The 13737-nt window shown below is 42.3% G+C and overlaps 1 protein-coding gene across 4 annotated transcripts in view; it reads right to left on the reverse strand.

Annotated features, from left to right (window-relative positions):
* invs (inversin) overlaps positions 1-13737 on the reverse strand; it is a 33450-nt gene that overhangs the window by 3631 nt on the left and 16082 nt on the right. For 3 of the 4 annotated variants that reach the window (XM_016673452.1, XM_007556215.2, XM_016673450.1), the window contains exons 5-17: positions 13116-13289; positions 10562-10729; positions 10280-10460; positions 7988-8097; positions 7707-7878; positions 5727-5882; positions 4742-4863; positions 3652-3759; positions 3464-3570; positions 3183-3392; positions 2263-2450; positions 853-1345; positions 203-354 (exon numbers count right to left, since the gene is read on the reverse strand). In XM_016673452.1, coding sequence (XP_016528938.1) covers positions 203-354; positions 853-1345; positions 2263-2450; positions 3183-3392; positions 3464-3570; positions 3652-3759; positions 4742-4863; positions 5727-5882; positions 7707-7878; positions 7988-8097; positions 10280-10460; positions 10562-10729; positions 13116-13289 — 2341 coding nt within the window. The remainder of the gene's footprint in view (positions 1-202; positions 355-852; positions 1346-2262; positions 2451-3182; positions 3393-3463; positions 3571-3651; positions 3760-4741; positions 4864-5726; positions 5883-7706; positions 7879-7987; positions 8098-10279; positions 10461-10561; positions 10730-13115; positions 13290-13737) is intronic. The other variant, XM_016673451.1, reaches the window with a different exon arrangement.

A 13737-nucleotide genomic window follows, 5' to 3' on the forward strand; every position in this document is an offset into this window, starting at 1 on the left:
TCTGTGTGCTCTTTGGTCTTTATGATGCTGTTTGTTTTCTAATTCCGATTGACAAATTTTATTTAGGGGTATCAAAGTAAGACTGCTCAATACAACGCTTTCCACCCCTTCCACAGAAATTACATAAAATTTCAACATCATATTTTGTGGTTGTAACATGACAAGAGTTTCACGATGTTTTGCAGCATCCTGGTTCTCTTACCATAGATGCTCTGCAGCACAGAGCTTTTACTCGACGCAGGTTTGCCAAGCGCTGCTCTGTTTTCCACTTTTTTCCTTCCAGGGGTGCAGCTTGACTTGCTCTGCTCGGCTTCTTCACAGGCCCTCACCTCTGTCCTCCTGCGTGCACAGAACCTGAAATCAACAGAAAAACCCCCATCTCAGACACCGTTCAAAGGAATAAACGCTGGCGAGCCCCCACACCGACGCTCACGAAGCGTAAACAGAGTAAACAGTTTATTCAGGGCACTTAATAAGCAGCATGTATACAACCTAAATGTGAAAGCTGCAGAGAAACAGAGGGCCTCCTGCGGGGGACTGGCAGTCTCTAAGAGGAACCCAGTGAGCGTAAGAAGGGGAGAGGGGCTGCTGGTAGCTATTAGCGCAGCCCTGCTGAACTTTTAGCCTCTTGTTAAATCTGTATGAAAGATTTAGATTATAGCCTTTCTGGTCTCACTCTCTCTCACGTTCTCTCCCCCACCGCTCTCCTGCTGATGGCATCCAGAGCCGTTAAAGCTCAGGGTTGGGAGGTCGGTGTTACAGGAGGGAGAAGACACATGAGGGCACCACATGGCTCGTACAGTAAAAGCACGTTGACGTTATACCGAGATCCAGCCAAGGTACGAGCCTCACCTCTGCCACGCTCGCTGGATGATCCGTGCGGCCTCGTTCCTCCTCACCTGCTCCTTCTCCTCCTGCTCCCTCCCACCAGGCTGCGTTTTCCTGCGGGGCCTTTTGTGATCTAAAGACGAGCTGCTCCTCAGTGATGGAGCTTGATGTCTGACCTCTGAACTTGGCTCCTTGTGGTTCCGGTGCTTGCGTGAAGAGTGACCAGTCGCGGCAGGGTCTTTCTTTCTGCCGTCTCTTGAGTTCGCCTCAGCTCGGGCCGCAGAGGAGGCCATTGCGGACGCGACAGAGGAAGACCGCTCTCCGGCAGCTTTGGCCGCTGTGGGAGGTGTGAGTTTAAGAGTGGGGGGCTCTCTGGAGCCGGCGGGAGAGAGAAGCTTCTTCAGCCGGGTGTGCTGTGAGGCTTCGGGTGGAGAGCGGTCACTCAGGGCAGAGCTGCAGTTCAACGCTTCTTGTCGCTCAGCTGCAACACTTCTTCTGGAAATCCTGATCTTCTGGCCTGACAAGGCAAAAGTAAAAGTCAATTCAATAGCTCACTCGGGAAAATATGACTCAGTAGTCCCGTTTCCATCAAGGTTTTTTATACGCATTTTGAAGAAACGCAAAATTTGAGAAACGTCCTAGATTTCGTTTAGAGAGCATTGCAGAGGTAATTAAATCAGTCAGTGATAATAATAATAAAAATCCCACCTGAACATCATCTCTGACCTGATCTCTGAACTAAATGCATCTCACTATCCGGAGGTTATGCTTTGGAGCGCATCCTTCCTTAAAATTGCTTCAGAGATGTTCCCTGATTTCAAAACTTGCCGTTTGTAGTTCCAGCGTAAAGTGCGGCTCCAGTGTGTGGATTCATCCTCCAGATCAATATCAAAACCCTGAGACATTTGATTACGCTCAAGAAGGTGAACATTTCATGTCCATGTCATGTATTCATCTGTTTGATGTTCAGCTTGTTGAATATTAATTAAACCAAATGAAAATGAAATGTGTCATTATTTTCATTCAATTATGATGGATTTTTTTTTATTGAGTCTGACAAAATGACGGTCAGCGAAAAAGTCTAGTGTAACTTCTTGGTGGGAAACTCTCATCCACTGGTGGATTTGTGCCTTACCAGAAGCACAAAAATCATCTTGCACCTTGTTTTTTTTTTTTTTTTTTTACAAACAAGCGTAGCGTCAACTTCTGGTGAAATTACATTTTACGTGGCCTGGTTGATTCACTTCAAACCAGCAGATGGAAGCCAGCCTTTTCACATTTTCTTTTTTTGCGACATCTTTAAAATTCACTCAAAATTTGCATCACAATTTGATGGAAGCCTGGCTACAAATACATATAATTTCTGTAATAAAGGAGTACGTTTTCATTATTATCATTATGCTGCAATAACACAGTTGAGTACTTCCTTGGTACCTTTATGCCTCCCCTCTTTGACCTTGGCGTGTTTCTTCGTGTCGACAGATGGGTCGTTCATGGTTAGGTCTTCCACGATGTTCGTTAAGGAGAGCGCCTCCTGCTCTGCGCTCAGAAGTGAAACTCTTCGTCTGTCCGCTCCAACATGCTGTGTCGCGCCTCTCCTTCGCTGCTCCTCTTCTCTCTTCCTACAAGAAAAACACAAGATGAATCGCAAGCGGCCAACAAGAAAGGTTGTGCTTAAAATGTGGAGACTTTAAAAAGAATTGGGATAATTAGCAATGCTAACAATGAAATATGATTTTTTTTTTTTTCATTGAATGAATATTGTTTTACAACCTACACCATGGTTTAAATTTTTCCTTAATTGTATCCCTCACCTGCCGGCTGGGTTTCTACATCTTCATGTTCTAACAAACCTCTGAGACTTTCACACAGTACACATAGGTGGACTTTGACTTATTATAAGAGTGCGTAAACTACACATTTAAATTTCCTCACTTCATGAACACTTTTTCCTTGGAAATCAAAAAAAGAATAATAGGTTCCCTGTTTGAAAAAAAAAAAAATCTACTAATTAAAACAAAGGTGAGACAGGTGAGCAAATAACCAACGAAGAGCAAACTGGAGGCCAGAGACAGAGAGAAGACGCATCTGTTTACTGACGACAGAAAAAGAGACAGACGAGGAGACGGATAACAAAGACTAAAACTACAATGAGGGACAAACAGGCAGGAAGAGACACCGTCCTCTGGAAGAGTCAACAAATACATAGAAAGATTAATGGATTTCGAGTTGATTTTGTGTTAAGATTGACACAAGGGACGATGAAACTGCATCAGTAGTTAGGAATCAGTGTACAGGTGGGGGCTGCTCAGATCTTCAAATATGCTGTGTGCTGCTGTGTGCTCCTCTCTCACTTGGCTGCGTCCTTGCGCAGCTGCTCGTGTCGCATGAGGAGCTGCTTCCTCTCCCTGAAGGCCTTTCGGACGGTGTAGCCCTTGTAGACGGCCTGGATGGTGGCAGCGGCGATGTCCTGGATGGCGGCGATGGACAGAGCGCCGTGCTCCAGCATGAACTGGGTCACCTCGCTGTGCCCCCCCAGCAGAGCGTAGTCCAGAGGCGTATATCTGCGCAACACAAGCAGCGTTAGTCTTAAAGCCGTCTGCCTGGCCTCGGCTCCAACGGGCCCCCTCCTCACCTCTCCTCGGTGTGCTCCATCTGGTTGGGGAAGGCGTTGTAGCCCAGGAGCAGCTTCACAGCATCCAGGTACCCGTTGTTGCAGGACCAGTGAAGCGCAGTCCTCCCCTGTGCTCCCACAAAGAAGAAACTCGGTTCATATGACCTTCTTTTAACCCAAATCAAACACATGTGCAAGCGTGTCTTCACCTCCTTGTCCTGTATATTTGGGTCAGCGTTGTTTTCCATCAGAACCGCCATGCACGTGATGTAACCGCCGTATGCAGCGCACTGCAACGGAGTGCGTCCTGCGTGATCCTGCGGCCGGACAAAGAAACGGCTCATTCTATGCTTCGACTCAAACTTTTATGAAAGCCAGACGTTCTTGTGATTGATAACAAACTTTACGCTTCTTGAAGGTTTTTAGCAATATTTATTTGAACAGTAACTGCTTTCTCACTCTTTCCTCTACAGTTTATGGCCCGTTTGAAACAGAAATGAAGTATCAGGCTGTTTTAAGTCAGAATAAGGCTTTATTTTTCATTTTATTAGGTCCTCTGACTCTGAAGGCTTTATCCAAGGGTCCAAAGCCCAAGAGATAAACCATTAGTGTCTAAATATAACAGGCTGTCAAAACCTACATGGTTGCTATTGCTCATTTTCTTACACATACTAAAAATTATACACTTTAACAGAAAATAGTAAACACAGTTTGTATAAAAATTGGCATAAACAAAAAGATAAGTAATTTCCGTGACTTTTACAAAATAGTGCAGATAATTTATTATTATTATTATTTTTTTTTTAATCCAGTCTGTTTCTTTTCTTCTCAAGTCTCTAAGCGTCCACCGCCCCATCTACCATCATGGTTAGCTACACAAGGTGCACATGAATAGGTTAAAGTAGCTGCCAAAATCCAAAGAAAGCCACTATGACCCATTACTCAAAATCACTTTACAAGATTACGAGAAAGTGTGAATCATGGGAAGCTTAAATGACTCTAATCAAGATCATTTACTTTCAAATAAAGACAGATGGCTAATCCTCAATAAGTGAAGAGTTTTCTTACGTTTGCCCTTTTAATTAGAGGAGGCTAAAAGCAGATGAAACCTCATCTCAAACAAAATAAAACCCAATTAACCCATCATGCAGAGGCCCCAGGATGGGATTCGAAACCAGGACATTCTTGCTTCGAGGCAGCAGAGCTGCCAACTGTGCCACTGTGCACTTAAAAAGTGACAACAACAACGACAAAAACTCTTAAGTCCTCTTTTAATTTTGGAAATATTCCTATCAGTACCTGGACATTGGGACTGATCCCGTTCTCCATCAGTATCTGGCAGACCTCGGCGTTCCCCCCCAGAGCTGCCCAGTGGAGAGCAGTGTGACCGTCCACATCAACCAGCTCAGCACAAGCAGAGCCTACATTTATTTGTTTTGGAAATATAAAGAACAACAAAGTTAATAAAGGAGCAAAGTAGTTATGTTTTCCACAGTGACAGTCTCGGTGCCCTGCAGAGATCCACGTTAAAACACAAACCACAGAGCATTTTATTGGGCGTTCATGTAGTAGATTAGCTCAAAGTGGTGCCTAATTGTGAAGTGGAAGGACGGGGATACATGGCTTTCAATATTAAGATGCAGCATTATGCATCCTAAAAGTGTAGTATGCATATGTGTTCAGCCCCCTTGACTCCCTAAATAAAACTCAGTTTAATAAACTGTATTCATAAACTACATGAATGTAATTTAATCTCAATATAAAGACAACCATAAAAAAAAACCTAAATACAGCACTTCTGAGGTTTACGTTAGCAAACAAACCATAACGTGGACTACGTCATTGTGAGAAATAAAAATGGCGGAAACTATTTTTCTCCACTGTTCAATTAAAGCCTCCATAAATACCTATACGTTTGAAAATACAGTTACCATGTATAGCTTCATCATACAAATCAGACTTCTTTATGTGACTGGTCTCCTAAAGAGGCAAATTACAAATGGGAATGATTTTTCCAGAGCATCACTTGTGTTTGGGGGGATTTAACTGCAGTGACACAACAAAGTCAATGTCATACAGTTACTTAAAAATGAGGTATTACTGTTTTCATAATAAGCCATTGTGATTAAACTTTAGGTTCACTCCTGGTGTAAAATCAAAACAAGACACAACGATTTTCGCGGCTGTGATGTGACAAAATGCGGAAAAGTTAGAGAAGTATTAAAATACATTTTGCACGACGCCATAAAAACTACATTTGCCAACATGCAAGAGTCACACCCACCTTTGATGAGCGTGAGGATAACATCTCTGTATCCCATCTCACAGGCACGAAACAGCGGCGTGTGCTTCATGACGTCCAGGGAGTCGACTGTCGCTCCCTTCTCCAGCAGCAGCTTCACCGTGCTCACATGGCCCGACAGGGAGGCCGCATGGAGCGCTGTTTGGACAAAAACGATTTGAAAGTCTTTTAAATGGACACAATAAACGCCTTCGGGACGTGTGAATCACTTCCTCCTCCTCACTGTGTCGAGTCAAGAGCATGATTCAGTGATTCAGGCTCCAGTCGGTTCTGTCGCCCTTGGCTTAGCATGGCTCCAGCATGGATAAACTATTCCCAGCTGGTTAGACCCATGCGATGTTACCATGGAGATTATGCACATACACAGTATGTCATGTATGTCAAAGGGGAGGCCTGACAGAACTCAGTTTGACCCAGTTCTGTGTTTTCCTTGATGCTATCCCGTCTGGTGTTATAATACTTCTAAAGTCCTCTATAACTTCTGTACTGACTCCTCCATGTCTGGTCCCTGCTGGCTCGAGTCAGCAGGGTGAAAAAACAACTGGGATATATGGGCCTTATTAATGAAACACATTGTCTCTGTTCCAAATGTGATCTCTTATTGGAATAACCTTGAGTCAGACCTGAACTGGGAGAAAAATCTGATGTTTTCTGTCTAAATGTTTGATTATTAATACGTATCTTTTAAGATTTTATACCTGCAAATTTTTACACAAAGCACATTGACGCACTGTTGCAAAATGAAAGTCCACCTGCTGCCTTGAAAATGCAATTCAAGTCAACAAGAACATTATTTTGGTTTTAACTCAGAAATTAAAGTTCATGAAGTTGATTTAAGAACAAGAGACAAGTTGTCCAAACATTGTTTTTTTAAGTTCATTAATCTTCAATTGTGAGTTTTAACTTAATGCTGCAGTTTAAGCCAAATGATTATTTCACAATATGCAAAAAAAACCTGCTTACCTAGTTAGAGAGAACACATTTCTCTATTCTTTTTACTCACATTATCAAGTTATTTTACTTTAGAATCATTTAAATTCTTGTTTCAAATTGAATTAACATATTGTCTGATCACATAATGAATTTTATTAGACATCGCAATGGATTCTGCTCAAAAATATTTAGTGTGAACAGGACATTATCCTCAAGTTTCAAAATAAATATTTGCCTTAATAACACACAAGAGTCAGACCAATGTAACACACTTCCATATAATGAACATAGCAACACAGGATACCAAAATATGCCGCTAAGCATTCTGGGAAATAGTTCCCACTCCTGCCTTTTTCTTCTTTTAGTTTTTTAAGTGCTAACCCAAAAACTGGTTTATTCAACTCTTGGAAGTTTGACAAAATTGATAAAAAGTTAACATGACTTACAACTGTAAGCTTATCTTTCACAAACTCACACATTTAGGTTCAAAATCTAAAACGCGCTAAATTTATTTGACTTAAAGAGTAGAAGATAGTAGACACAACTAAAAGTGGCTCAAATGATTTATAGTGCTGAAACTGAACTGAACTTGTCATTCTGACAACTCTAAGGATAAGATCTCTGTAATTTTTGCTGGTTCTGTCCTTTCTCATATTTTCTGGCAAGATATTTGTACATTTAAAAACTCTCAGTAACTTTTCCCTAACTTCTCTAAATAAATTGTTTGGATTCTCCTCTTATTCCCCTAATAAAACAAACCAATCTGATATAATCAACCTAATTTTATTAGTTCCAAAGTATTGTAGACATAAATTAAACTTTGATTCTCAATATTTAAAGAGGAACACTTATTTAAAAAGCATTAAAGCCATTAAGACAAGTTCTTATTTGTTTGTTTTTTTATGTACCGTATACATTTCTATATATTTATGTTTGCTGGCATTACTGTTTTGTTCTATGCTCTACGTTCATGGTACTGATTTAGCTTTTTTTTTTGTCAACCCCGTTATTATCAATAAAGTTTCTCACCGGTGCCGCCATACTTGTCGGCCATGTTGATGTCGATGCGAGGGACGAGGGTGAGCATGGTGCGGATGACTTCATCGCTTCCCTTCCCGGCGGCCCACATGAAGGCCGTCCGGCCCTCCAGGTCGGGCTCGTCTTTCACAGACGGGTGAGACAGAAACACGCCGACCGTCTCCTTCGAGCGCAGAGAAAGACAGCAGCAGTCCATCAACAGAGGATAACAATTTTCCTTTGTTGGGAAAGATCTAACTCAGCTAATTTGGCTAAAGTTCTAGACAACTCACAGCGTTGTTGCTCTGAGCCCCATAATGCAGCGGTGTCGCTCCAAGGCTGTCTGAAGGAATCGTCCCAGACGTGTTTCTCTCCAGCAGCAAATGGACAATTTTTGCATGTCCTAACAAAAAGAAATCAGTTTTCACATCAGGAGGAGATAAAGTTAGAAACTGAGAAACTGAAGTGATGGCTGAACCACACTGTCACACAAATCATTAAAACTGATCAACAGTGGATCTCCAAAGTGTGAACGTTCCTAGGAAAACGGCACAAAAGTTTAATTTCAAAACATTGTCCACGCTTAATGCCACATTTATTCTTTACAACAAAACTGAAAACAAGCTGGTCAGTATAGGGGAAAATATATATAAAAAATGAACTTCTCCACAGTTATCTTCAGACTAACCTGGAGCTTTTAAAAAAAAAAAAAATCTATATTTGGACAACTAGAAAACCGCACTGCTTCTACATGAAGCCGCTGTTGGTTTGGATCTCTTGATGGTGAAATAAAAAAAATCCCTCTTCATCTTCAGAGGGATGAAGACCAAAACTGACTGATTCAAGCTTTCCTCCACCCTGAAATAAACCTCAGTTTCATGTGAACAAAGGGAACCCTGGATCATAATGCTGCCAGAGTTTCCATTTCTGTGTCGTTTTTGGATCTTCCTTCATGGAAAGGTACAAAGTGATCAAAATTTGTTTCATCAGAGCCTAACACACATTCTCCAACTGGAAGCTTTTTGCTAGTTCTTTATGAAAAGGCTTCTGTCTAGCAGCTCTACTCCTGAGTCCAGATATATGGAGATTATATGAGATTATTGTCACATGAGGAACACAATCAGTCCTTGTGAGAAATTCATGCAGCTCCTTCAGTTTCTTGGAAGCATCGCTGACCAGCTTCTGTCTTGATGTTTCATCAGTTCTGGGAAATGTCCAGTTTCTGTAATGTCTCCACTGTGCATATGGACAATATACTTCTTCTCCTGACTGATACCTTTATGTAGTGAGATCTTTGATCCTTTCTGATCTCTCTGTGCTTTAACTAAAGGACTAGCTGAGATTTATTCCATGTTAAAAACATTCATTAAATTTTGGCAGGTGTGAAGTCAAGTAATCTGAATTCAGGTTGAATGCATTTATGCTGTTTTTTGGGGGTGGGGGAGAGTTTAAACTTGTTGCATCTATTAAACCCAGGAGAACTCCACTGAGGTCTATATTGTCTTAGATTCATGTTTTGTTGAGCACAAATCTGTCTTTTTATTAGCATTGTGTGGATTTTCTACTTGACTTTATACTTTTTGTGTCACCAAACATCATATTTGTGTGTTCAGAACATTACTGCTAAACATAAAACACAGTCACAGCTTGTAGTGGCATCTTCAGGCCTCCTTCATGTCTTCCATGTAAAAATTTTACCTTTACAGAGTCAAGTTTCCAGATTTCTCCATCCTTTTTGTTCAGTTTAAAATATGAAATAATAAAGCTTACCATGATTTTTTGGCTGATATTGATAATGAAAAGGAAAGAAAGGTGAGAACAGAGGTAGGACACAAGGAAGGAAAGGGAAAAAAACAAAACAAGAAATTGATCAAAGAAAAAAGGGAGGACGTACATGAGGTATAGAAGGACAGAGAGACAGATGAATAAGAGGAAGGAAGAAAGGAAAATAGAATAAAGACAACTAAGGATGACAGAAAAAAGGACAGCAAGACATGATTAAGGAAGGATGGATATAGAGCAGGAAGGAAAAACACAAGGAAAGCAAGAAAGGACACATTTAAGAAACAACACAAAGGAGAAAGGAAGGAAAGGACACCAGGAAGAAATATAAAATGAAGGATGGGCACAAAGGAGGAATATATGAATGACACATGAAAGAAAAGATGGAAGGACACAAGGCAGGAAGGAAGACGGGAGAAACGGAAACAAGAAAGGAGACAAATAAGAATGACAGGGGGAAGGGCACAAGGTAACGAGGAAGGGTAGAACACAAGGAGATAAAGAAAGGACACATTTAAGGGACTCCACAAAGGAGGAAGGGAGCTAGGAATTGAGCAAGATAGGAAAGACACAAAGGAGGGAGGAAATAAGGACACAAGAAGGACACAAGGAAGAAAAACAGGTGACACAGAAGGAAGGAGAATGAAGGATGATTTTTAGACAACAGTATCGGTAATGAGGCCTGGAAAACATATAGAAATATTAGATTCTTTCAAACTCTTATTCTGTTTTCACGACTTATCCAGATCTGGAAAACACTCTGAGTGACGGAGAACCTGTGTGGCCCACGTGTTTCCACTCACCCAGCAGCGCCGCCCAGTGCAGCGGCGTTCTGAAGAGGTTATCGTAAGCCGTGACGTTGCAACCCTCGTAAGACGTTAACACCTCAACCACTGCCTCGTTTCCGTCGGCAACGGCAAAGTGCAAGGGCGTCCGACCCTCGTAGTCCTGCCAGTTCAGCAGGGACTCGGTGGGCGCTGCTTCCTTTACACACAGACATGCAGACCGATGAGTGAGGATGGCAGATTTAGACGTGTGTGTGTGTGTGTGTGTGTGTGTGTGTGTGTGTGTGTGTGTGTGTGTACCAGTATGCAGCGGACAGTTTGCGTGGCGCTGGCCTCCTGACTGTGTGCAGCCCAGTGCAGAGGAATCTTGCCCTCGCTGTCTGGGATGCCGATGTTGGAATCGTGCTTGATGAGAAGGCGGACGTGCTCCGGTCGGTTATAAAATGCTGACCAGTGAAGAGCGGTTTGCTGTAAACAGGCAACAAAAAAAAAAAAAAAGGCGATAGACAGAGATGGATGAATGAGGCCGGAGGAGACAGAGGGATTGCTGTGGGGCTGAGGTTTCCACTTACGTTCAGAAAATTACTCCACTATGACACGGTCAGGAAATATGAAGGAACGTGCAACACAAAGCTTGTATTGAAGGCCCCGAAGCGGCCCAGAGATCCTAACCCAGATACTGACTCCGTGACGGCTGCTGAGCTATTCTGAGATCTGCTGAAACCACTGTCATCTGATGCGATGATGCATATTGGATTATTACAAAACTAAATACTGATGTCAGATACACATCAGCTCCCGCAGACAGAGGGACAGTGTGTTTGTGGTCTTATCAGGAAAACACAGAACAAAGACGCAGACTGTTGCATCGCTTGCCGTTGTGTGCGAGCGCGTTTCAAGGAAACCATCCTGAGCCGGTCAGTTATCTCTCCGCAGGTTATTGGTCAGACGCCTGGGCCGGCTACTTTCTAATTGAGAAATTACAGTGAGAACGGATTCCTACCGCTTGAACTTTTTACATTTCATTCTACTACAGCCACACATTGCAGAGTGTGTCATTGAGATTTTATGTCATGGACAAACACAGAGGAGTGTGTTGGCATGAAGGGGAGGAAAAATTCTAAATAGTTAGTTAATTTTTTTTCCCAAATAAAATTCTGAAAGGTTTTGCAAGCATCTACGATTTCTTCATCCCACTGAGTCAACACTTTGGTCTGCTGCATCTGGAGCCGCAAATTTTGAGTTTTATTTTATTTTTTTAACCAGCTTTGAACATCTAGGGACTAAAATCTGTTCCCATTCTTTCCTGCTTAACAGTTCAACCTCAGTCAACTTGGATGACTATTTGTCTTTTTTTCTCAGTCTTGCCGCAGATTCCTAATTGGACTGGGCTGTTCAAATGCATGAACACGCTTTGATCTAAACTATCCTGTTGTAGCTTTGTCTGGATGTTTAGGATGGTTGTCCTGATGGAAGAATAACCTGCGTTCAGGCTCATGTCTTGTTTTGTTTTTTTCAGGACTGCTCAAGACTTAACTGAGTTCAATTCAATTCAGTTTATTTATATTGCGCCAATTTGCAACAAATGCCGTCTTGAGGCACTTCACAAAAACAAAAAGTTGTTTCTGTTTCAATTGGGGTTGATGGGGAGTGTTACAGCTCCACACAGCACTTTGCATGTATGCCATTAAATCTACTTTCATGTGAGCAGAGCTCCTTCTTCTACATGTTTGCTGTTTCCCCTGCATTTCTTCTGACAAACTGAAAACAGAACTTGCTATTGCCTTCTTTCAAAACAGAGTTCCCTCTTACCACACTTCCCCAATGGCCAAATTCATAGAGAAACTGATTGGTAGTTGATCTTTCTGCAGGTTGTTCTATCTAAACTGTGGATCTCTGCAGCTCCTCCAGAGTTACCATGGGCATCTTGGCTTCTTCTCTGATTAAGACTCTCATTGCACAGGTTGTTAGGTTAGGTGTCTTGGTAGGTTTGGCATTGTGCTCTCGCCAGATTACAGATGAAACAATGCTTTTTGAGATGTTGGGTTATTGTTTCATAATCTAACTTTTCTTTAAACTTCCTCATAACTTTCTTCCTGACTTGTCTGCTGTGTTTCTTTGTCTTCATGATGCTGTTCTAACAATCCGCTGAACAGCTGGGTTCATAATCACATTTCAACAGGATGACTCAACTTACTTGCTCTGAATTTGGGGACAATATGAGAGCAAAGGGCTTTGCACACAGATGCAACCCACACTATTCAGATTATGATTGTAAAACTTTTATTTTCTTTCCACTTTAGTTCTATTTGTTTCGGTCTGGCGCAGGAGGAGTCAGCAACCTTTTCCATTCAGAGAGCCTCTTTCGCCCCCGCTACTACAAAATAAAACTCGCCTAGAGCCACAACAAATGATTTTTATGTGCTACATAAAATGTTTTATTGTGAAAGATTAAAAGAAAATATACTTGAATGTATTTCTATATTCAGAATAAAATTAATCCTTTATTACCAAAGATAAAAAAAAATGTACAATGACGTGAACCTTTTCTATATAAATATGAAAAATAAAGAAAGACAGGTAGCCAAGTTTGAATATAGTTATTTTAAAAAGCCTGTTGTAGATATTCAGAGCACATTCTGCACATGAACTTGCTGAAAAACTCCTGAATTGACAATTTGCTGCATTCATAATCAATTCCTTTTTGGTTTTGTAGGAACCACAGGTTGCAAACCGCTAGTCTAGGGCATCGAATCCTGATAAAATGTGCTGAAGTTTACGGACGTAATGTGAAATAGATGGAGGCGGATGAATAGTTTTGCATGCGTGTGTGTGTGTGTCTGGATCATAGAACCTTATTTTTGTCCTGTGTGTCCACCTCTCCAGGCCCGATGTGTTTGAGCAGCAGGGCGAGGGCTTTGGGAGACGGGTGTCGTGTGGCCAGGTGGAGGGGGGTCATGCCCTCCAAATCCTTCTGCAGACAGTTGGCACGCCTGGACAGGAGCAACTTCAGGAAACGCACGTTGCCCTGCAAACACACCACCGGGGTGAACCGCGCTGATAGGAATTTCAGAAATCAGCCATTCTTCTCAACGGCAGTCATGAACCGGCAGCGGTGTCACACACACTCCCACACCCACAGGGCTTTTTCAGCGGCGTCTGCTTCAATCCGCAGGTCATCCATCTCCGTCCCCTTCCTCCTGCCTCGCCACTGAGTGCTTGTGATGAGCTGTTAAACAGTAAACAGCGGCCACGTCTGCCTGTCACCCCCCTCCACATCATTATCACCCTCAGTCCTGGCCTCTTTAACTACCGGGCCCCCTGGGTGATGCATCGCAGCGGAGAGCTCAGGCGACGGCGGCATGTCCATGCCGTGTGCACGTGTGGCTGCGCTTTTGTATATTTGCCTTTCTGAGGATGCAAAGCCACAGTCTGACAGATCTATCTTGTGTGTGAGGATGCATCTCGACTGTGGA

The sequence above is a fragment of the Poecilia formosa genome, unplaced genomic scaffold (assembly GCF_000485575.1).
Source record: "Poecilia formosa unplaced genomic scaffold, Poecilia_formosa-5.1.2 Scaffold77, whole genome shotgun sequence".
In the NCBI taxonomy this organism is placed as follows: domain Eukaryota; kingdom Metazoa; phylum Chordata; class Actinopteri; order Cyprinodontiformes; family Poeciliidae; genus Poecilia; species Poecilia formosa.